The 25,051-nt window shown below is 37.9% G+C and overlaps 1 protein-coding gene across 2 annotated transcripts in view; it reads right to left on the bottom strand.

The window, feature by feature from the left end:
• THSD4 (thrombospondin, type I, domain containing 4) overlaps nt 1–25,051 on the bottom strand; it is a 305,910-nt gene that overhangs the window by 5,967 nt on the left and 274,892 nt on the right. For both annotated transcript variants that reach the window (XM_010571751.1, XM_010571752.1), the window contains 6 exons: nt 23,059–23,155; nt 21,900–22,142; nt 16,395–16,524; nt 14,440–14,644; nt 11,699–11,872; nt 2,065–2,238 (listed from right to left, as the gene is read on the bottom strand). In XM_010571751.1, coding sequence (XP_010570053.1) covers nt 2,065–2,238; nt 11,699–11,872; nt 14,440–14,644; nt 16,395–16,524; nt 21,900–22,142; nt 23,059–23,155 — 1,023 coding nt within the window. The remainder of the gene's footprint in view (nt 1–2,064; nt 2,239–11,698; nt 11,873–14,439; nt 14,645–16,394; nt 16,525–21,899; nt 22,143–23,058; nt 23,156–25,051) is intronic.

The raw sequence follows: 25,051 nt of genomic DNA, 5'->3' as shown, positions 1-25,051 counted from the left end.
ATTCCACGTGGTACCACAGACTCAAAACATATTTCTAATTATTTTTATGAAGAAGATGACATATGACCGTAAGTGTCAGGCTTTTGAAGAAACCTAAAAGTGTAGTTTTACCTGTAGCTACACAAAGAAACTGGTATTTATTTTTCTAATAAGAAGAGAAGCATAACTTACTTTCTCCGTAAACAGTGTTACTGCTTCTTGCTGAAGCAGGATTGTATGTGGTGCACTGAACCTTTGAGGGTTATAAGGTTAGAGCACAGTTTTGCAGCTTTACAAACCCCACATTCTGTGTGGTTTTTAGAAAATGCCTTGATCTGTCAGGGTGTTCTTTTCATGTTTGCAAGTATCTATCTGATACAGTGCTGGTTCCAGTTCTGAAAAGCAAATTTGACTCACATGCCCATTTAAAGGTTAAATACACACACAGTACTGTTCCTGGCACTTGTAAAAAGGTTTTTAGAAAATGATTCCAGCAACACATTGGTTTCTACGTTGCGTAAAGGACTATGATTTTCAAAGGATTTTTCTAGCCTAAACCAATCAAATGTTATTAAAAGTGGCGACTTTGTTTATATTTTGGGTGGAATTTATGATCCCTTTACGAGATACCCACAAAAACCTTGAGCTGAATGAAGAACCTTGAGATGAACCCACCCAAATAAATTCTACAGGAAATAACGTAACTATGCTTCCTTTAACACTGAGCATCTCTGTCACTGCTCTCTTTTAATGGTTCATCCAAAAGACAGCATCTTAACATTCAGCCTTAGCTCTAGCAGAGTATAATACATAAGGTCATCCACCAGTGCTCCTTCCTGCTCTGGTCTACTGCCTGCTTTCATTTTGGTATTTAAAAGTCAGGATTTGCCTGTCAGATACTTCTTTTAGATAGCATACAGCAAAGACTTTGTACCCTTGGTATGCATCAAACAATTCAATCTCATGCAAAGAAAGAAGGTGAATTAGCTTAAAAGAACACAAAATTGTAAAGGATGGAAACTTTCTTATTCTCAACAGAATGGGGAGAGTTAGGATGACTTTACTGAATGCTTCTCTCTGTGGTAGCAAGAACAGATACAAAGTTCCTATTCACCTGCACTGAGTAGTGTGAGTAACCCAGATTTTTATCTGTTACTAGAACTGCAGCTAAGTATGTTTTAAATATGATTTTGTTATTACTCTTACACAGTACAAATAATTATCACTTCCACTCGAAAGCATTAGCATAGTAGTAGCCCTGTAATCTCCATCTCAGCTGTACCAGTTTAATTTCCAACTCCTTATCACCTGGAATCTGAAATGCAGTGAGTTAACAGCACAGCCCAGACACTTTTCCCTAAGAACTCCATGAAGTGCTGGTACCAGCAGTCCAAAAGGCTCTCTAGGCTGTATGAGAGCCTACACAAAGGGATGTAAATGTCTGGGCAGCCGCTGACAGCTTCTGAAATGTCTTTGTTCCTGACAGCAGAAATGTTTATTTAGAAGAGAAGGACTATTGAGATGTGGATCCAGGGAAGAGTTTACCTTGAGGAAAGAGCATCAGGATACAGGCCACTAACCAAATTTTGTTCTTTTCATCTATTATCATGAATTTCAACACAACAGTACCGAAGCCAACTTTTGGGTTTAGCCATTCTTTTTTGTCTTATTTATCTTTTGGAAATTCCCTGTATATATCTATGTATCAATATATCTATCTCCCTGCAAATATGCATGATCACAAATGCTCTACTTTAAAAGGTGAGAATCTGTTGCTTTAGCATTCACCCGAATATGCTAAGCAGCTTTCTGTTATCTTTCATTTTATAAATACACCGTGTCAGTAGATGAGAAATAAAAATGAAGGTACAGATGAAGAGAAGAACAAAATCTAATTTTCATCGAAGTGAAAAACCAGCAGGTGCTGAAAAGTATTGAACATCAACTCAGCAAAATAGAGAAAAAAAAATCCAAATATTCCACAGAGATGTAGAAATACAGCACACATCTTCATTGCACAAAAATACATTTTTAAAATTAAAATACCAGCAGAAAAGAAATACTTATATTCCTTATAGAGCTTACTTGTGTCCAGCCCCCAGCAAACCACTCCACTTTACCAGCACAGGGTCCATTATTGCAGGGAGTTGTTTCAGAGGGTCTGTTATTGCCACAGCCTTCCAGAGGCAAACTGCTGACATGGTTTGTCATACAAACCACTGAACGCGTACGGACTCCATCACCACATTCCGCAGAACACTGGGGAGAAAAAGACAGAACACGTTCACTAGTCCATCCTCCAGACCGCACAATGAAATGAGGAGAAGCAACAATCAAGAAAAGTAAATGATTTATGCAAAGTCAATTATTTTAACTTGTAATTCAGCTGTAGCAAATTATCTTACAGTTTCATACTTTTGAATACACTACAAGTAGTACCTGTCTTTTACAGTCACAAATGAAAGAAACTGAAGGATTTGGGAAGAAAGAAATCTGTTTTTTTATAGCTTTTAATTAGCTTTCTTACTTCTCCTTCCTTCTTCCTGTCTGTAAATTCTTTCAGTTTTCATTTTATTCATCTTTTTGCATACCAATTAACAGATCTGAGAAGGGCTAATTTCAATAAGCAGCTTTTCAGACAGCAGTCATATTTCAGCCTTTGCATTGTTCTAGGAGTTTCTGCTCTGACCATTCAAGCTGTCAGCCAGGTGAACTCTTACACTGGTTAAAAGGACAAGGCTAGGGCTAGGAAGACTCTGAGGGCTGTGGCATTGGTAGTAAAATGACTGCAAAGTGCGTCCTCGAACTCTTCCATATAATGAGTTGACAGAGTATGAGAGCACAATAAAGTAGAAAAAGATAAATTTTTTTGACAGGTGCTTTCAAAAGATTCAGGTAAATCCTCAGCAAATAATTCTAACTACCACTAATTATTGCCCAGCCTGTTTCAACTGTAAGTTGTTAATTAGTTTTTTAGCAGAAGTGTTAATTAGCAGAAGAGGTGAATGTAGAAGTTTATGTAAATTCAATGTTGCTTTCCAATTATATGACTTCCCAGTAACTAACATTCACCATTCTCAGATTTTCACTGCTAAATTCTGAAAGCTCTTGATAAACAGTGATATGCAGATTCTTATGTCACATATTCAGATATAGTATACATGTCATGCATAAATCATGCAGGATAAATTCCACTTATGCCATTACAGTTTGGTCATTTCATCTACTTCAGTGGGAAAGTCTCCAACGTTCCACTGTTCTAGGCAGCATCAAACTATTGACATTTAAGAAACAGAAACTTGCCAGGGAAATAATCAATTCTTGTGTTAGACTGGGGTTTTGTTGCTCAATTCTTTCTTAATCTTCCCTTTCTTTCTTTTGCTTTTAAAAGGCATTTGACATTTCATGTCTAGACCATTAAAATAAAAAAAACCCGCATATGCAGCATGCTGAAAGATATGTATATAATTGAATTTAAACAATTAAAACCAATTATATTACACATGCAAAGAAAACCACAAATAAGTATGTAGTATATGGGAGAAAAAGATGCATTTGATTGACATTTCAGATTTTATTCTTAACATACAATGTAACTAGTTAGGAGAAACTGTCTATTACTTCCACAATGAACAGTACATTCCTTGTGAATAAATGTAACTCTGTATTGGAATATTTTTTTAAATTTTATTGAAAAAAAGTAAGAATGATTCAGAGAACTGGTAATGAGACACAGAGTTGACTAGTAGCTTGATTAATAATGGGATTAACTAATACAGTCATCCATCTTCTGAAAACAGAGACCAGTGACTGAACATACAGTTGGTTGCAAACTACTCTTCACTCACTTGCACTGAAGAATACTGGTTATTTGTGTGAAACATGTAGCCATGTTATATTTATTCCACAGATACAGTATAGAAAAACATTTTTCCTATCAGCAAGTTAGCTTCTTTCACAAGATGTTCAAACAGAAGGGCAAAGCTTTACTGAAATGGCATTGCCAGAAAACTAAAAAAGTGATTCAACTTGTTACAAGTCATTTTTTTAACAAACAAAATACAATTTGGTATAACTAGAAATTAAGAATTTAAAGAGATGCTTAGGTACTCCACAGAAATAGGAAAAAACTGCTCATTTCAGTTTGAAATGGTTTCTTCCTCCATCTGCAAGATCAAATAATTAAGTTTCACTTAAATGATGCCTGTAAGTAACATAATGAACCTTTTTTGTTGGTGATGCACAACAAAATTTTCCCCTTTCACACAGATATGTAAAATATACTTAATCTCCTCAGCAAACCAGATCTGATGCCTAAAGAGGTCTGTTCAAAGTAAACTGGCAAAATCTTGATGTAAATTGTGCTAGTAGTGAGCATTTTCCCATTTGTGTGAACTAAAACTAAACTAAACTAAACCCATTTCAAACAGTCCACTCCTAGGTAAACTGACTGTTTAACTGAGCCCCATAAGATGGCTACTTTTCAAATCCACTGTAGAGAAATAAATTTTGTGGTTGTTCATATTTTATCCTCGGCAAGTATGTTCAATTATATTATGCAGAGAGAACTATGCATATACTCTGCAAATACTTTTCTTATTTCTAACTAATTTTCATTTGACAATCTAATTTGCTTTTCTCCTTTGCAAGCCAGAGCTGGGAACAAGTTTAGTCTACAAAGTCATCCAGAAAATCTCCATAGTCTTATGTTTTAAATGATTATGCATGAACTAGGCTTACATATCAAATAACAAAGGAAATACCAAACGGGAAGGTATAGGGTTGTCCCACCCTCTGCTGCAAGATTTTACTACAGATTAACTACCCTCAAAGGATTTACAAAGCAAACTTAAACCTGAATGTTTCTGCATTAAGCATTTGGTTTTTCATGTTTTTTTCTTCCTTTCAGTAAAAATCTTCCATGTGAAAGCCATGATTTCCAAAGCCCAAGGCAGAGAATAGGGAGTGTTTGGATAATGAATCCTCTCCCTTTGGTTTTCACAACTGACACACCCACTACTTTCAATTCTGTGCCATTGATTTGTTGCATTAAATACATAGTAACTGCCATAACATAACATTGTATGGCATGAGGAACTTTCACAAGCTGCAACTTCTCTGTTCTGGTCCTATTATTAAAGATATTTTGTTTCACTGTCTTGTTTTAATTGGCAGAAATTCCTCAGAAACCTTAGTCTGTGGAACACCCTCCCTAGATTTAAGGAGTCTGCCATTTCTCCTCTTCCTGAGGTCCTTCCCTCATGAGTTCAGTTTCAGAAGCTTTCCATTCCCATTAAAAACTAAAAATAAAAACCCACCCCTAATCCAGTGCTCTGATAGTTGTCAGAAAACAACTGTAACAGCAGTGCAGGAAAATAAGGCTAGTTCCTGCAAACTTGGAAAACTGCAAGTGGAAGCCTGAATTTTTGTCACAGCCACAGGGCATGGTAGAGCAAAAAAACCCTTTAACAGTGCCAGTTCCCTTTCACTAATGGCCAGCCCTACTCATTACTGGAGCAACAGACCACAAGAAAGAGGCAGCAGGAAATCTACCAGAACTCAAGAGTCCTTTCTCCCAGGTCTCAGCATCATTGCTAGCCTTAATTAAATTTTTAAACAACAACCAATTGAGTTCTGGTAAAACATCCCCATTTGTGCAGGATTTCTGTCTACCACACTTCAACCTTCATCATCTTAATTACTCTCCACAAGATAGTAAAGTTTTTTATGAATCATCCTCCTAATGTTACACTACCGCAAAAAATAAAAATGAAGATCTATATTTGAAACACATTCATGAAACCCTTTAGCATTATTTGACCTACTCTGACAAAATCCCTTTCAGAAGGGATTTTAGAAGGATTATATAACCTTTGTTTTCCCAATAATAAACTAAGAATTGTATTTCAGAACCTCACTTCTGCTGCAGTTCCAAGAGTAGGAGCAGATTTTCAAAGGACATAAAACTGTTGAGAGCAGCCTTGATTTGTAAAAAAAAAAAAAAAAAAAAGGGGGGGGGGAGAATGTAGTCAGAAACACAGAATTATCCTTATGTATTGCCAAAACACTTTCTGATATCTGGATTTAAATTATTTCCCTTTAGAGTGCATCTATGCATACAGTAGGTACTGGATCAGAAGTCAAACTATCCCTGTATTTAGTCTAGCAGATCCACGGTACACTTCCAAGGTAACAAAAGTTTTGAAATATGGTCTTAGAATTTTTGGACGCTTCAGCTGGATCATGATTGCTTCTACATACGCACTGTTACTTTCTTTACATGTAATTGGTAACACTGTTGGTACTTAGATATTACTCATGCTCTCTGAACGTTAGGGAACGGACTTCTTCACTGTTCTGGCTCACACAACAAACAAGTATCACTTCCCTTGGGAACTGTAAGGACTTCTCAGGGCCTGAGTGCACCAATATGCCTTACTGGCCTTGACCAGTCTCAACTGGGGCCTCTGCCCACACCCCTGCCCATGGCCCAGTGTCTCCATTTAACCTCAGCCCTGGACCATCAGTCCCTGCTTGAGCTTTATCAGAGATGTGCCTGTCCCCAGCCACAGCCTGGGCATGGGCCTTGTTGATCCCTCACCCTTGGACTCACTTCCCAGCTTGACCTTGACCCTGCCTCATTACCGTGGACCTGCCCCAGGATCACTGGGCTGTGTCTAACCCTGGCTACTGGCACTCAACCTGAGCTGTGGATTGATTTCCCAGCTTGCCCTTGGACCTGCCTCATCACCGTGATCTTGCCTGATAATCTGGACTCTCGTTTGCCCCTGCCCTGCTGACGTAACTGGGATACTCTGGTCCCTAGCTGGCAAGGTTCCTCCCTGCCATGCAGACTTTTATATGTTAATTTTCATCTCAAGCAGCTGTACTGTGACAAGGAGAGACCAGGTCTAGAGAAGGAAACAGAAATCTCCGCAGGTCCTGGCCGCCCTTCTATCAATGCCTCCTTCAAAACTCTCCTGGTTATATGTTTCATTGCAAATCATGAAGTGAGTTACCAATTTATGCACAAAGAATGCAAAACTCGTATTTCCATATGATTCCCACATGAAATCAATGGAAAGGGGTATTTTATCTTGTTTTCATTTTATACTGAAAATAAACAGCGATAATCAAAAATAACAAAACACCTGCACAAGCTCCGTGGTGGTCTCTTTTCCCTTGTTTTTTTTCAGGATCTAGGAGATTTTATGTGAGCTATCCAGATTTAAATAAAAAACAGTGAAAGACAAGCGTGAGCTACAATATTCATTGGTGGTTCCATATTTGAGTGGTCAACAAACCCACTTGTACCTGTTAGGTAATGCTTTAGGATTGTGAGGAATAAAGCATTGATTTTTACGAAGCATGCTACAGTTCTCTAATGGAGGATATTACAGAAGCATTGCTGTTACTCCTTTTAATGAAGAGTGAAATCCAGAGCATGTGTTTGATCTGTTTTGATTTTGTTCCCTGATGTGCAGCATTTTTTCTTTCTTCCCAAGATTTTATTTTGGCCTCAGAATCTCATTAACATCTAAGAATTGTTTGTATTTTGGCTTCTTTTCTAAGTGTGCTCTAAACATAAAATGAGAAACAAATGAACAGAGGAGATGGCAATGAGGAATAAACAAAAATGCAAGAGGGGAATGCTCTAGTTAGCCGGAAGGAAACACCCATGAGTCTCCCCTTGCTGTAAATCAGGAGAATGCAGTTTCCCATTCTGACCCATAGGAGAAGTAAACTTTCCAGCAACTAGAGCTGTCAAAGAATCAGTCATGTAAAATGTTTGCAAGAATCTTATCTGCTCCCATCAATCCAATTTTGTTGCTAACTTCAGTAAGGTTCACCAGCTTTACTGATTAATGGATGCAGTTTGGTGGAACTTTACCTTTTTAATGCAGCATAACATCTTAAGAGAATTATGAGACAGGAAGCTGTTTTTCTACAAACGCATGTAAAAATATCACAAAAGTTTGTCCAGACTCTCTATAATCAAAAGGGGTTAAAGATCATGTAGAAGACAAAGCCATGAAACTTAAGTTAATTCTCTTATTTATACTCAAGATAGAATACTAAATGTAAAGACAGTCACATACAAAGATGAGTCTCACTTTGCTGCTAGAGAATTTTAACCTGTAATCTTGCCCACTGAAGTGAGTAAAAATTTCTGTTTCTCTCAGGATCGAGCCTGGGAGATATCAGAATATATGTTTGGATCTACTTCATAGACAAATAACAGAGCATATACTTTTCAGAAAATAAGGGTTTGTTTCTTAAGGATGAATTGCTTTCCTTCCTTCCTTTACTGTTCCACCAGTGTGCGCATGGTAGCTACACAACTCATGAGCTTTGCAGGTAAAAGTGTGTGTGTGTGTAACATACATACAATGGACTCTGATACCTGTTTATCAAAATAACTCAAATCAATAACTGTGTTGTTTTAGGAACATGGAGGTTTTTTTAATTACTTGGGATTAATTATATGTATAAAGAATCAGTCTGTGCAGTAACTGAATCCAAGAAGGTCAATGCCATGGAGGGGAAACAGGTGGGCCATAAAATACATAAATATATGTTGTGGGAAAACAAGACGGGAGAACATGGCGAGAAGGCAGCCAAGTGTTATTTATGGAGTAAACCTACATATAGCCCACCCTGGGAAGGAGACACAACTACAAACAACTCTGTATATGCTCTGCAGGTTTTTAAGTGCAGATATGTTGTATTGCAGAAGCTATATTTAGGGAAATTTAATGATATAATCTTCCAGTTCAGAACCACAGAAACCATTAATGAAAACGAAGGCAACTAACATGATTTTGCATCAATTAAAACTTTGCAAGGTTTCAGTAAAATAAGAAAACCCCAAATCTTTCCACCAATCCTAAATTAGATCCTGTCCTTTTCTTAAAACTCAGCTGTGACTATTCATCTCTTTCTCTCCCTGGGTTAAAGAATACCCTTGTCAAATTCTGCACAAATATATATCACAGTTATCAAATCCTGAAATTTAACATCTGTTGGCAGCAAAGACAATTGTAATTTTTATGTTACTGTGCTTTTTCACTAATTAACCAAGGCTATATTGTAATGCCCCATGCATCACATAAATCCGGACATGGAAGTTTGATATATCCCTTGCTGAAAGAGAAAGTGTGTGCCTAACTGATCTCTGACAGGCCTCTGGAAATCTGTACTTGCTGATGTGCAACAGTACACATTAAGTGTTTGCAAAATGGGTTCAGAAAAGTAAAGGCCAGGCCTTCTCTTATGGCTGTAACCAAGTTTGAACTCAACCATTTCAAAGTTCCAATGTTCTCAAAAGTTATGATAAGTTCTTTTACCTCTTATTTCCAGCCACGGCTGAAATGTCAAAATACAATGGGAAAGACTGTTCCGTGGTATTTCCAGCTGGGACCTGAAGTAGGCATGTAATAAATCTCACAAAGAACGTCTGTTCTTGTGAGATTTCCACCACAGTTTTGCAGACTCGAGAGGTTTGAATAAGCTTTCTTTAAGCATTTGAACTTTTGGCTGCTTATCTGAACCATTTGTGGCTGCCCATCGCTGATCTATGCTTATTGCTGAAGTGTGGCTTGGCTTAAAGTACTTCTTAAAGAATTGTTTGGGGAAATTACACATGCGAAGTCCATACACCTGGGAATGCCCACTTCCATTCCATGACAGAATTCTCCTTTCGTCTTTTAGTAGAAACACACTCCTCTACAGAGAGAGACTTCTGACCCTAAAAAACAGCCCCTGAAAGGCACAATAAGAAAGCTAATGGCTAAAGTCCTGACTTTGCAAAGCTGTTGACTACTCCTATATTCCACTGACTTCCACTGGAATCACTGCCACTAAACATCTCTGAACATCCGAGTTATAAGGTATGTGTGAACCTTAGAAGATTCTGCACATTCTAGCCTGAATCTATGTTTTTCCTGAAATAAGCTGTTCCTTCCATTCTCTTTGTGAATTTAACTCCAAACCCACTGCTGGCAGAAGTGATGGTGAATAATGCCAACTACAGTAGCAAGCATTTGGAAGAAATTAATTTGTACACTTACATAAGCTGAGAAGGTAACAAAATCCATTCTTTACTCTCTGACCCTAAAATGTTTGTGGTAAGAAAAAACTCCAACATTTTCCACATTACCTGCTTCACTCTTATGTCTCATTTAATACATATAAATAAGCATAATAACATTCTACAGTCATAACCTTCAGCTACAAAAACTAATTCTGCAGAGGACAAAATATCAATGTAGAATAATGAAGAAAACATTGATGCTAGAGTCTTCACTGGAATGTAGGTGCTTTATGTGGTGGAACTGCACTGATAGTAGCTGGGCCAGCTTTTTCAAGAAAGATGTCTTTGATGGCATCTCATTTTTCTCTCTTACTTGTAAAACACCACTTTAATAGCACTGTACAAAGAACAGGTCTACAAGCTAAAAAAAAAAAAAAGAAAAAAAGGCACTGTCATTTCCCCTACAGCAAAAACTTCACCATTTGCACTAATACCTGTACTTTACCTGGTAACTTTCTGTCCATGCTATGCCAGAGCGTACACTGAGTGACTAACAACTGAAAAAAAAGTTCCAATGACAACCACAAAGATTTATTAGTGTATAATTTATTTTCTTCATAAAATCTATTTGAGTTGTCTGGAGGCTGAAAATTTTGCAGGCCTTTAATTGTAGCAAGAGTCTGATCAGCCTTTTTAAAATTATGTGACATACCAGGTACCTGTCCTACTTGTGAAGTTCCTCCTCCTTCTCTGCATCTAAAATGTGGAAAACCTTCTGAGTGTCCAAACTAATGCATAACCTATGAGCCAGACATTCCTAACTTTCCGAGATACTACCACAAAATGATCTAAATAATGAATCTGTGAAGTTATGAATGTAATCTTACAGCTTCAATGATAAATTATACTATCTGCCTGCCAAAACAACCAGTCAAAGAAAAGGGAAATGCAATCAGGATTTTACAGATTGAAGGCTCAAATTGTCTACAGATGAAATTGGTATGCCAGCATCCACAAGAGGGACCAAAATACCAGGCTTTTCTTAGCCCATGTTTGTAAGCCTTTTAATGAAATCATATAAGTATCACTACTGAACAACAACTCTGAGCCCAATCACGAAACAAGGTAAATCACCACTGGTTTAAAACTGCTTTCATGTGGAGAATCTGACTCATTAGAATAAAAAAAACCATCCATGTTCACAAAGTACAAAAGCCTGAATCAACCTTGCCTGAGTTTATGAAGTTGTTCCCCTCTTTTCACAGCTATAGGATAACGTTGTGAACTTAAACCCAGACATCAGGCCTCAAACTTCCATCCCTTAAAAAAACAGTAGGGAAACTTTTAGAGTCTGAATCTTGAGACTCAGGGCTAAGCAAGGCAGAATAATAAATCTCAGCACACTCAGTATTTTGGGAAGTTCAGACACAGAGCCAATTCTAAATCCAGATGTTTGGCCATGTACCCGCACACTTGCCCTTTCTATGCATTCTTGTATCTAACACAAACTCAAGATGCCCTTGGGATCATTATTTTTTGTTTGCTCTTGCCTGTTTAACAGATCAAGGATAAACACAGAAAATAAGATCACTCCTTTTATGGCTGTACAGATGTGTATTTTTAAATTCTGATACAAATAAGTTGTTTTAGAAGATTTGGCAGCACAAAGATAATGAGAAGCCTTACCCTGTCACTCCACTCTGTAAGGAACCAGCTCTTAGCACAGGGACCCATGTCGCAGTTCTCAATATCATTTGGCCGCAGCTTCATGTTACATTCCTCATCATCAACAATGTCTCCAAGGTTGCTGACACATTTCACATCTCGGGTCCTCTGCCCCACTCCACAAGGCACTGAACACTGTAACAAAAGGGAGGTTGCATCAGGACTATGCAAGAACTGCAGAGGTATATGAGGGAGCTGGGTATGTAGAGCTCAATTATTCCTGCTAAGACATCCATAGAAGCTATAGAACTACTCTAGGTTGCTAGGAATAGGGAAAAAAAACCACATTAGTAGTTTTAAATCATGTTCTCAGTCTGTAGAATTCTACAGTATACTATGCAGATACATTTGGAAAACATGTCTTCTACAGGCCATGCTGCACCTTATCAAAATGAACTGCTGGTATTTGAATAGCAGGTTGACATATTCTGCAGAATTTTGATCTTGACCTATAAGCAGATATGAAGCAAGAGAAATGCAAAGCAACACAACTTCTGAATCCCTCTTAGAAGTAAAGGTCGCCTTCTCCTGCCCTCTTTTCTTCAACTTCAGAGAGTGCTGACGGCTATCTCTGCCTGATATCTGATATCTCTGCCTGATATCTGATATCTCTGCCTGATGATGTGAAGCATCCAGATCATGAATCAAGATGGGAACATAATTTTCTGCTGTGTATGCATGATATGTTTTGATGAGTCCTGTAAACACTCTAAAATTCAAAGGGGAAATCTCTGGGAATCTGAAGATTAAAGACTGCAGTACCTGCATACAAAGGTACTGAGCAGAGCTTCCAAAGCCAGCCTCATGGTCTTTTCCTTGCTTTTGAATGCTTAATCATGTCTACTATATTTACATGTTAAAGTTATTTATCATGTAATATATACTCCCTACAGCAAGATACCTCACAGACTTCATCTTCAGACTGCAGCCATTTCTTCAACTGTTCATTCTAGAATACTGGCCAAAACCCAGCCTAGATGTGTGAGGTCATTAAATAGCAAAATACTAATAAAAACAACTACGCATTGCTTATGTCATAAAGGGGGCGATTTGTCCAGAGTCACTCTCGAACTCTAGTCTGCTGCCTCCAAACTTAAAATTACCACAATGCCATATTTTCTAATCAGATTTAGATTAAAGTTTTTGACATTTGTATCTCAGAAAAAAATGGTAAGCACATCAAAATCTTAAGATGGGCTTACTTTTAAGATCACAGACCTATCTCCAAAGGGAGAACCTAACTGTACTTCAGTAACCACAAACACAAATAAACGTTCTACTGAAACCAGTTTGCAAACTCAATTGCTCCTTTCTTTATGATGGATCTTCCTCATGCCAAGAACTTTAATTTTACTTCCAAGAGGAAATTAATCACAGAATTTTATTGGAATTATGTTTATATTCAACCAGCTGCAATTTCTAAAGCATTTGTTTAGCTTGATTCACCATATGCTGTACATGCCTAGAGGCTCTGTACACTGAAATACTTCTCAAAATGTAACAACACACAAAACCAGCTCCCCTTTTTCATCATCAACACAATAAAACAATCAAAACTTTACCTTTAATATAAATGTTACTGTCCTTTAACTCCAGATGGATTTTAATTCATCATGAATAATGAATTAACCAACCAATGTGTCTTTACCTTTGTCTGTCTAGGTATTTCCAATTCTTTTATCAGGAATATATCAACATATCACAGATACTTCATGACTAGGAAGGTAACAAAGCCACCATCAGCCTCAGAAATGCAGCCACTGAGGGAGTTAACTCACATAGACTTTACCGTGGGGAAAGACCCACTATAAAGCCACACAAAATCTGCTGCATGACTCTTTAGCCTACTGTGACTGTGTGGATGGAAAGCTGTCCTGCTACTGCCAGTGCAGCTAGCCCATGCACAACACACTGTGCGCTGCAACATGCTTTCCAGCACAGGCTGGGGGAATTAGGAGCACGGAAGCACTTCAGCAGAAAGGAAAAAGGTTTAAGTTGAGGGTTTAAGCTGGAATTTTTCACTGTCTATCCACCCACATAATTCAGCAACTCTAAATTTTTTTTGCTTGTTTCAGGGCTAACTGAAAGACATTTGTTTACCACTATGCCTAATATACCAGGATATTTTCTCTTTCACACAGTGGCCATGAAAGTATCTAGGATGGTTGTCAGGCTTTTGTAAGCAACACAGAAATTAAGGCTCAAAACTGTACCATCCACATTCATCTGAAAGTCTTGGCATAGCCTCAAACCAACTACAGTAACAGCAACTACTGACTCTATCCTTAACACATAAATAAGGTTTAATAATTCCTGAACTAAACTCTACATGCTATGAGAAAGAGCAGTAAATTTGCCACTGCAGGCAAACCTATCAGGACCGTCTCAACTCTACTTCATATAGTATTTAAAAAAAAATCCAGCGCTCAGAAGGCTTGTGTACTTCTGTACACGCACATCTGTGTGTTTTGTACTACACAATCACTCTTCTTCAGCTTCTTTCTGGTTACTAACAGTAAAACTTTAATGGTCATAATCAAGCAGGGTTTTCTTGAACTAAGATTCATATATTTCCAAGGCTTTTCACATTACACTTCCTTGTTTTAAACAAAAACAAATTTCACGTTTGATTAGTGATACCTGGAAGAAAACTCTTACTCTTTTCTGAGGTTTTACGCCCCACATTAATCAATCGTACTTACTGAAGTCCACTCTGTCCTAATCTGCCATTCACTGCAGATCTTCAGCTGGCAAGTGCTGGTTGTCTCTGGTTTCTCCAGGTGATGACAGCGGTATTGCTGAACTGTCAAGGTACGATTGGCATACATTTGCCGGCATAAGATCTGTCGATGCTGCATACCAAGGCCACATGTTTTGCTGCACTCAGACCACTCCCCTATATCCCAGCTAAAGAAAAAGAAAAAAAGATGATGTATTTTTTTCAGTAAAGATTTCTTGAATACTAATCTTAACAGAAGTCAGATGACACGATTCGGATGCTGGTACAGAATCTTACAAAATAACACGCCTCTGCATGCATAACTTAATCCTTTATGAAGACAATGTTATATACATGTAACCAATCTACCTGTAGTGGTTGATAATAACAAGCATACATACAGATTGCACAATTCAAGGTTTCAAGACACATTACAAACATTAATTAAGCCACTAATAGCTAGGGTTTTTTTTTAAAGAATCTATCTATAATATATATTATTGCTCTAATGACACTTCCCAAAAATTTAAGATGTGTTGCATAAAATTTTTCTTCAGTAAAGGCTCTAAAAAAGGACAATAAAAAAAAAAAAAAAAAAAATATCACATAATGCATCCAGGCATTCATTCATCAGTAAAACTGAAATAGCAAATGATAAGCAATGAATGAATACATTTAATTTTAGAGATGAAAAAAATCCTTAGATGTATTCTTCTCATTCCAAGATTTTACTGTATTTATTTAATCACTTTTGTATAAACATGTACTTTTCCCCTTTCAGTTTTCATTTCAAGCATGAAGACATACACAACTAAGGGAAGTATCCAAATTGTTCACACATTTTATTTCAGAACTCTTGTGGAGAGCAACCAAAATCTCTGTATTCTTTCTAATAAATATTTACACAGCTTTGTTTATATTCTTGATATTACCCTGTGTAAACAAATGAAGCTGAATTAATATGAGTTGTTAGAAAGAAAAAGGTGAGAAAAATGCTCCGTAAGAGAAGACATCTCCAAGCTATTGGCTTCAAAAGTTCCTGAGTATCTCATGTACACCAGGAAATTGCTTGTCAGGCGTCTCTAACACTGTAACAGCACTTACACCATTAGAAACTTCATGGGATAAGGAGTGGCCACTTGCTGCTAGAAGAGAAGTAAAGAATGTAACCACAAGAGAGATGGAAACTGCAGCTGCTGACTTGAAATAAAGTTGCTATAAAAGCAACTGGGTTTAACCCTTTTCTCTTCTTGGTATACCCCGTGGATAAATTGCCCCCCCCCCCCCCCCTTTTTTTTTTTGACTATTTAAAAGAAGTTGCTTGGGCAATTTTAAGTCACAGTGTCCTGATGGCAAGTGTCTTTTCAGAAGGAAATCACACCTGAGCTGGTTGTATTAGTGTGCTGGAAACAAGGACTACCACTTCAGAATCCAGTCTTCAAGTTGAAGAACTACTGAATTCCAGGAAAGAGAGGTGATGTTTATGAGAGAGTTGTTGTGAGCACTGTCAGCCTCATCTTTAAATATGACACCACGGAATGAACAGGAGGGTACTATCTCACACTGATCCAATGTGGAGTGATATAACCTACAGAGCCTCTTCTTTAGACAGGTATATGCAGAAGCCTGTCACTTGAAAAAAATGTACCCATAGAGAGACCACATATAGTGTGTATGCCTGAACAATCACAGAAATTTTGAGAAATTACTACGCTCACTTGTTGCCAACCTCTCTTTTGTCTTCTCTGAATGCTATTGCTCCCTGTAAAGGGGAAGAAGGCCACCAACAACTAAGGAAAAAATATCCACTACACTTTATGACACAAGTACATAGTACTTAGAAGTGCAAACTAATTTCCTACTTAGAATAGCCTCTTTCACATGCAAAACCTCAGTGACATTGGCTTATTTCACTTGACTTAAATTGTAGTATCTTACAAAGCTGGACATGGGAAGAGGTTGCAGGCCTCCTCTTCTGGAATGGGTTTGGTGCTGCTGTCACAGTAACTCTCAGACACCTCCTCGTGGGTGATTCTGTTTACGCAGTGGAAAACTGGATACTGTGACCCTGAAATGAAGAAGAAAATTAGGCGATGCATTGCAAAACACTCTGCAGTCATAACACTAGCATCCAACACTGATGCAGGAAGGAAAAGCATAACTTAACAACAGGAAATATAGACTAAGATTTTATCCAAAATCTCCAAATATAAGTGAGAGCTGAATGCTATACTGTTTCCATTGTAGTATAAAGGGACGTCCTTAGTATACAGAAAGTACAGCATGGCATTGTAGGAAAGGCTGACAATACATGCTCCTTGGTTTGCATGAGATCTTTATAGTGCAGAGAGTACAAACACTAAGTATTCAGACAATTTAAAAAAATGCAGCCAAGCAGCCACAACACAGGCTTGACAGGAGGAAAAATTTAGCACTCATTCTGTTGTGCTCCTGGAAATAGACTGAGCCTCCTTACTTTAGAGTTACGTGGTGAGTAAACACATGAGAATATTATTCACTTTACTTGTTTTTTTGAAAAGATTCATAACATAAAGCTTACAAGTTAAACATTACTGTAGACTACAGACTTACTAAAAATTACTACTCTCCATATTTAATGCTCTGTCTTTAAATAATTTTCATGCTAGAGCAGAAAGACAGAACTCTACTTCTATTACTATTGCAAATTGACTACCAAAATGATGACAAAGAGCAAGGTGCTAACATGCCTACTTGTATTTTTTAAGTGAAAAGTTGGAGTACATTAACAAGTTTCCTGACCCAGGTGATCATGAGTCAGCCAGGAAAAGTGCTCTGCTACACCTGATCCATAAAAACAAGGAAGAAGTAGTCAGCGGCAGCTTTGGCTGCAGTGACCATGAGTTCAGGATTCTGAGAGGAGGAAGCAGGGCAAAAAGCAGGACCACAACCCTGAATTTCAGAAGAGCAGACCCAAACCTCTTCAGAGATCTGCTTGGAAGAATCCCATGAGATAAAGCCCTACAGAGAAGAGGGGTCCAGGAGAGTTGGTTGATATTCAAAGACCACTTCCTCCAAGCTCAAGAAAGGTCTGCCTCAACAAGTAGGAAATGAAGCAAAAGTGGCAGGATGCCTGCATGGATAAGCAAGGAGCTCTTAACAAAACTTAGACATAAAAAAGAAGTACAAGAGGTGTAAGCAGGGGCAGGTGATCCTGGAGGAGTACAGAGATGCTGTCTGATTGTACAACCCACAACTGCCAGTTCAATCACTTGAAGCTAGACCCACTGACTTAAAAATTGGGTGATTTTAGTTGGTTTAGGCTATCCTACAACAACTAACTCCAAATGACTAATTATTTATTGGTATTGAAGCCTTATTAGTGCAGATACTCAGAATTATGCAGAGAAAAAAAACCCCACGAACAGGAAAAGTAACTCTGAACTGAAAGAGAAACATTTTGCTTAGGTTGAACCTAACTTTCTTTCACAGAATGAAATAAGCACAAGTGGAATGCTATTCAACCAGACAAGCAGATACACAGGTTACATTTCTTCCCACAAACTTTTCCTGGAATGCTTTCCTCCTTTTCCTGGAATGCTTTCCTTCTCAGATTTCTTATTTGTCATTTTGCCTTTGAAATGCATGGATGATGTGTGATCGTTCTGAATAAGGCTGATTTTTTAAAGTAAAACTGACCTTGATATTAACAATATACTTCATAATGTGGGGAAATATAGTGTACAACCTAAAGACAGAGTCATAAATGCCTAATTCTCAGTGTTTGCAATCAGAAACAGAACGAGATAAAAAACAAAATTCAGGTGGTTTAAGCAAGTACTTTTTCAACAGAACTCATATTGCTCACACTCGCACTGCTCTTGTCTGAAACACCTATATTTATCTCAGAAAGCTACCACTGTCTCAGGAATGCACCCTATATAATGGTGTTTCTAGACCATGCATCAGAAAGATTGCAGAAAAGTGTTTTTTTAACATGTTACTGGCAAGATAGGAAGAAGCAGGGCACAAGTTAACAGTACAGTAGCTTCATCTTTCCGCAAAATTAACTTCTCTTTTCCTTAGATCAAAATGTATGTCTGCACATTGACAAAAACCAAACTGCCATGCCTCTGAGTCAAAGGCAAAAAGAAGTCCCATCTTGCGTAGAAGACCTAGGCAATTTGCACAGAAAATTCGGCTGCATCTTAGTTGGTATTTGTGTCTAAAAACAGAGTAGAAAAGGGCGTTATAACAGTTAAAGCTTATGTACCTCAAATGTGGGTTTACTAAATCCTGCACTGTCAGTGACACTGATTCGTAAGATTATCGACACTACAAGTCTTAGGACACTGGATTGAAGATCAGTTTTCTCCAGCTTTCCATTTCTAATTATCCACTTGAACTTGCAGCCTTTGTCTAAGATCTGTGGTTAATTAGCTCCATGGTTTTTACCTCCTGGAGCTCAAAACCTCTATAGATTTAATGGTAACTACTAAATAATTTTTTAAATTGTATTATCATATTTTGTGATTAACAATTCAAACATCTCATCCTGGGTTTACTGAAGTCAATTTCCTTTGTCATGCAGCCAGCAGGTAACTTATACTTGTGATCAAGAAATAGAAAGAAAGGAGATCAATACATTCAGCTATGTATTAAAAAAAATATTGCACCAGAGATCTGTAGTAATTCTAAATTATAACTTTATAACTTTAAATAAAATAAGGGTGGCCATAGTTGATGGTAACTGTTGGCTGGCACACTTCAATTTCAGGATAGAAAATTTAAATTACAATTCCCACTGAAGTTATGTTTGTTCAAGAATTTAATTCTATCAAAAGCAAGGCTTTGCATCTCACCAGCTAACTTACATTAATACTTCAGAAAAAGCTAGTATATTTTCTGAAACCTATGGAAAAAATCAGCAGTTTGCACTCTTTAATCTCCTTTCTAATTCTTCTTTAAAAAAGTAACAAACATGCTGCCATGGCTGGTAACAAATTATCCCAAATAATTTCCAAGGTGTAGATAACAGTTTTAAGGACAGGTTGTGCTCAAAGAAGATGAAGTGAGGTACTCCTCCTGTAAGATCTTTCAGACAAAATCTGGACGAAGTTCCTTTGGCTCCAGGACTGGAGGAATTTGCAGTGCACCAGCCCTCTTCTCTCTGGACAACGGAGAGGGATAACACGCTACTTCACTTCACTTCCCTGACAGGATGCAGTAGCAGTTTCCACACTGTCCAAATTCTAGCAGATCTATTTGCTCAGTCATCTTAAATGGAAATTTGGGACAAGAGTTGGTGGCAGTTCTCATGGGAAGCATTTTCACTTCTTAAAAAAATGATAATAGATTTTTTCCAAGCCAAAGTTTTACTGAAAAGTGCTTTGCAATCTCACAGCTTTTCATCAAAACTGTTAATTTATCCTTCCTTTTTCCTTAGGTAGCACAAAAATAATATTTCTTTCTTTCTTCTTCCAACTTAAAATTTTCTAAAGTTATTTAGTTTTGACAGGTTCATTTTGGGAAAAAAAAAAAAAAAAGGAAAACTAAAGACCACGTATCATCTACATTTCTGCATGAAGAAATAAAGTAGCAGAAAAAAGGAAAACATGGATAAAAGAAAAAAGAAGGAAGTGTCCTATATTGAATCATAGAAAATGAAAATAAAGCCTTAAATAGCACAAGATTTTTTTCTGATTTTTTCACTCCATTTTTTATCAGCTTATATAACTTAGTTTGACTTGAAATGCCTTATGGGCATCAGAGATTCACATAGGCTTCTCACACCAAAATCACAAGGAATGTTCATACAGTCTCAACAGTGTCAGGATCCTACTCTCAAGGTCCAATTTCTTTTGAATTTAACTTAATCAGAACACACACACGTTCTCCAAATTATGGGAAAAGAGATACTAATTTTTGACAGTTCTCTTGTTGAATTTCATGGACTAAATTTAAGCTGTATAGGAAGCTGGAAGATATCCTTCGAATTCTGTTTTCCTACAATTTTGCTATCATCATTTTGACTCAGATTTCATTAATACCACTGCCAATGGCTACTAGATCACCGAAGAAATGGCAAGAACTGTGTTCAAATGTCTGTAAGGTTCACAGGAAATACAACCGACTTCTACAATGTAAAGGAAGAACACATTTACCCTGGTGTGTTCCTGCAACTGCATCATAAATTACGTTATTTGGATACTAAAATTCACCGCGTATATGATAATTCAGACACTCAGCAGGCGATACTCACTGATTGCTACTAAACAATAATCAGGTGCAATTAAGGATTCTGCCCATATGACTTCTATTAACAGCACATAGTGTATTTAAATGCCAACCAAAATAATTCTGGTTTACAATCCCTCCCTTTCTCCACAAAAAGTCTTCTGACTTTTATAGGCTGTATTTTAGCTCTAACACTTGTGCAGTAATTTCTCCAAGGAAAAAAGTTTTCTCAATATAATGGGAAGCAATTTTGACTGGTATCAATATTGCTGAAGTTTTTTAGCTCTATCTGTAGCTGTAACATAGACACTTATCTGGCCTTGGACCAATTTGCAAAGCTTCCTCTCAGACTAATTAGGAAGCAAATGTTCTCAGTGTATATGAACTGGTGATGATCAGCTGAGTTCCCTCACTGATATGTCTTTATCTCAAAGCTCTGCGATTTTTTAGGTATGGTGATGGGTGGCTATGTATTAGTACAAAAGATTTCACTTCTACTATCACAAAAAACATATTCGCCAAATAATTGCTTGTGCTATGCATTATTGAATTTGTGGTCACTGTGAACGTCTTATGGCAAAGATTAATCTGGCAAGCTCAAAGTAGTGTATCCATCACATTCCAAAAGCCCACTAATTACCAGTCCTTTTCCATCCCTCTTTCTTCACACTTCTCCCCTATGAAAACCTCAGTTTTCTGAAGTCACATTATTGCTGTTCCAATGAGGAACATCCAATGAGGCAAAGATATGGCTGATGGAATCCCTGTGAAACCTTGCCGTAAAGATCAGAAAACTATTGACAAAGACACAAAAAGCACTGAGGGTGCATCTGACAAAGCTGGAGAGGCCAAATGGAAGGATAACGGATGCCAAAGAATGTTGAGGAAAGCAGCTGTGTATCAAGGGTGTGAGAGAGAGCAGCTTGCCATAAAACCCCGAAATATTTCCTTCAGAGGCAAATGCCATATATTCCCTTTTAATTTACATACTTTGTATTTATTATTTTTAATTTTGTTGTTTCTGCTGATTTAAATACAAGCACACATAGTAGTACTGACATGTCTTTTCCTTGTAAGATAACAGAAAACACCAGGTCCAGCAATGCTTTGTGCATACAAGAGCTGCTGAATAGTCACACTGCTTCTTCTCTCAATGCTTCTCCTCTCCCACGCTGGAATCCTCCCATGTGTCATCTATTTTCTGTGCATGTTGTATGAAGCACTTACCTTTCCCACATGTAGTAGTGCACTCAGTTTTTCCAATCTGTTTCCAGTTGTGTTCTCGGTTTTGTCTGGGTGGTTGCACAGCAGGCACCTGGTTTTCTGGCTGATGAGAAGGAAATCTTCCTGGCTGAATAACTGGAAAAGTTCCAGCTGACTGTCCAGTGAGAGTGTCTGTCTCCCTATGCAAATCCTCATCCTCTTGATTTGTACTTTCTGGCATTCCTAATTGACCATTCAAGGGCTCCCCTGATGATGGACAATAACAAAAAAGTAAAATAATGAGCCTCACTTGCAAATATCAGTCTATGTTTTCATCCACTAATAATCACAACTGGAGCATCATTAAACTTGAAAGCAGCTTTAATCTGCTATGCAGAGACTTCGTAATAGTGTCCTGCGAAGATTGTGTTGTTTTAAACTAAGACAACCAAGTCTCAGCCAGCAAATACATGAAAAATTGAAGAATCTCCAAACGCATTGTAGCATTAATGCACCCAGTGTCAAAATTTCCCAAAGTTTTTTTGTACCATGCTCTGTATTCTGTGCCTCCCCATGTCACAGCACAGCTGCTCTTCATTACAGACTGCAGACACACTTAGAAATTTGTCAAGGCAAGTAATGAACATTAAAAATAGGTCCAAACTCACTTGCAAATTTTCTACTGTCCTTCAGAACTTCATACCAGTACACACAGACATATCCACAGCTCAGTCAGGAGCACGAGCTGTCCATATTCTAGCTTGGGGAGGCAACAGCTTTGTGTTTGATCCTCTCCAGTTGGGAGAGGAAAGAGAAACTGCAAAGGATTGTTTTAAATTATCTCAAACTCTGAAGAGAAAACTCATGTTCTATTTCATTTCTGAGACATGGTTACAACACTCCAGCTCATGCAAGGCCATGGTTAACATTTTAACAACAAAATTGTTACTGGAAGTAGAAATATGTGAACAGATTCCCTGCTACAGTATAAATAATCCCTGCCAGTATTAATTCACTGAAGTTACCAAATCTATGGCAGACTTCTCTTCCAACACATAGGGTGAAATTCGGGGCCTCTCCCACATCAGTGGCAGCATTTACACTGAATTTAATAGTATTAATTTCTCCATTAGCTTATTGGGTAATGAAATGTGTTTAATAATAGGAAATAGTGGCATTTTACCTGGCCTCCTGTGAGCAAGCAACTGAGGACTAATGACATTGTCTCCTGGAATGATATACTCATAATGTATACCCGGGTTAGGCTGCTGATGTATCATCTAAAAAGAAAAACAGCCATATATTCACTTCTTCCATTTGTTATATTACTAATGCTTAAATATGTACTTGAACTCATCAACTACGTAACATTATTTATCATTGGTCAGAATGGAAACAATGGTTAATGACTGTCTCAAAAAATGCAAAAAAGGTATTTATTTCTGGAAAAAATAAGGAAATACAGGTTACTATGTGTGCAAACAGAGTTAGCTTGTGACGGCAGAGAAACTATTTCTCTAAATCTTCTCTGAAAAATGTAAAACTGACATGCTCGGGGCCAAGGTGCAGCTGTGGGCTGCACCAGCCACAGCCTCGCCTCTTGCCAGCGTGGGCAGCAGAGGCTCACACCAGGCCTCAGCAGCAGAAAAGACGGTCCTAAGGTCACCAACGCATTCTCAGAGAGGAGGAGCTTGACACATGCCTGAGGAAAGATAAGCAAGGAAGAAATAAATCAGAGAAAAAGAAATACCACAGACCCCAATCTACAAATCTAACCAACTGCCTTTTTTAAGGTTTATCAGTTGAACTTGGACAGAGCACAGGCAGACAGCACATATGTGTTATTCTGCATGTACCATCTCACAAATCAAACTGTTCCTTTCATCACTGTGCAGCTACCTCTGCACCACTCAATGGAGACTCAACAATCAACTAGCTAAAATTACTAACGTTATGCCGCTCTTACCATAAGCATTGCTCAATAGAGATCAAGTTAAAAGATTACAAAGGCCCATACTCGTTACAGCATCTGAAGAGCACCCATGCAACCCTCCTGCATCCTTCCATGTTAATTTTCAATTGAATGAAGATGTAATGTAAGTGCAGACAGACTCCCACTGCTTTACAGCTAGCCACAACAACTCTATCAAAGTGTTCTTTATGAAACACAGGCGGGAACCATAAGCTTTTCTCCTTGTAAACGTGAAAATGAAGCCAAGTGGTTTCAGAACACTGCTGCACAAGCCCATGCGAGCCGACACGAGCACGCCTCTGAAAGTCTGTGCCACTTCTTGTATGCTTGTTTAAGCAGTTAGGCATAATAAGACCTGAGCAAGATATGACTTTGTGAAAGCTTTTTAAAACTGCTAGCAGCACACTCCATACCCAACTGGCTTGTATTACATTGCTGCTGCTGAAAGCCTGAGTATACTCATGCTAGAAATGCAGGGATGCCATCAGCTGCTAATTTCACTAGTTTAGCTTTGATTACTTAGTACTGCTTCTAGTAACACTGCTGCTTTAAAAGTCCTGAACTCTTTATGGGGATTGGTCTGGTAGAAGCCTCAGATTACACTTCAAGTACCTTTTTTTTAAAAAACAAAACAAAACCAAACAAACACCAGAGCTTGCACTAGCTCTTTGGTTCTGACAAACCATGGGCCAGACAGAACAAAGTCATACTATGCCAATGGCTTTATGACCCAGCAGAGCGCACTTACGCTTCATGGTTTCACTAAATTTGTCACACCAATTAACACCAACTAGGGATTCAGACCTCTGTTTTTCCTTGTGTCAAAATCACTTTTTCCTTGCCAAACATAATAGCTGTTCCTCTAAACTCTGTCCCTCAGAGATCATTCACTTTTCTGAACCATCTAATAATGCATTGCCTGTAATATTTTTTTGTAAGGGTTGGTCCTTCCCATGTCACTTTGTTATCCAAAAAATACACCTTCTTTGTGTTTGGTCCTGAGAGAACTGAGCACTGTGAAGCTGACTTCAGCGGAAGAGTACGCCCCACCTTCCAGAACCAGGACCCTGTTCTTAAGATGTTTCCCGGAACAGCTTTCCAATGGTTCCTGTTTTTCCCATTGCATTTCTCAAAACAACTGACAGGCACATTTTATAAAGAGCTTAACTGATGAAGTTCCTATGAATATATTGTCACAGCTTTC

The sequence above is a fragment of the Haliaeetus leucocephalus genome, unplaced genomic scaffold (genome assembly GCF_000737465.1).
Source record: "Haliaeetus leucocephalus isolate CR32 unplaced genomic scaffold, Haliaeetus_leucocephalus-4.0 Scaffold339, whole genome shotgun sequence".
In the NCBI taxonomy this organism is placed as follows: Eukaryota; Metazoa; Chordata; class Aves; order Accipitriformes; family Accipitridae; genus Haliaeetus; species Haliaeetus leucocephalus.
The sequence above is the reverse complement of the archived record's forward strand: the minus strand, read 5'-3'. Positions and strand labels throughout refer to the sequence as shown.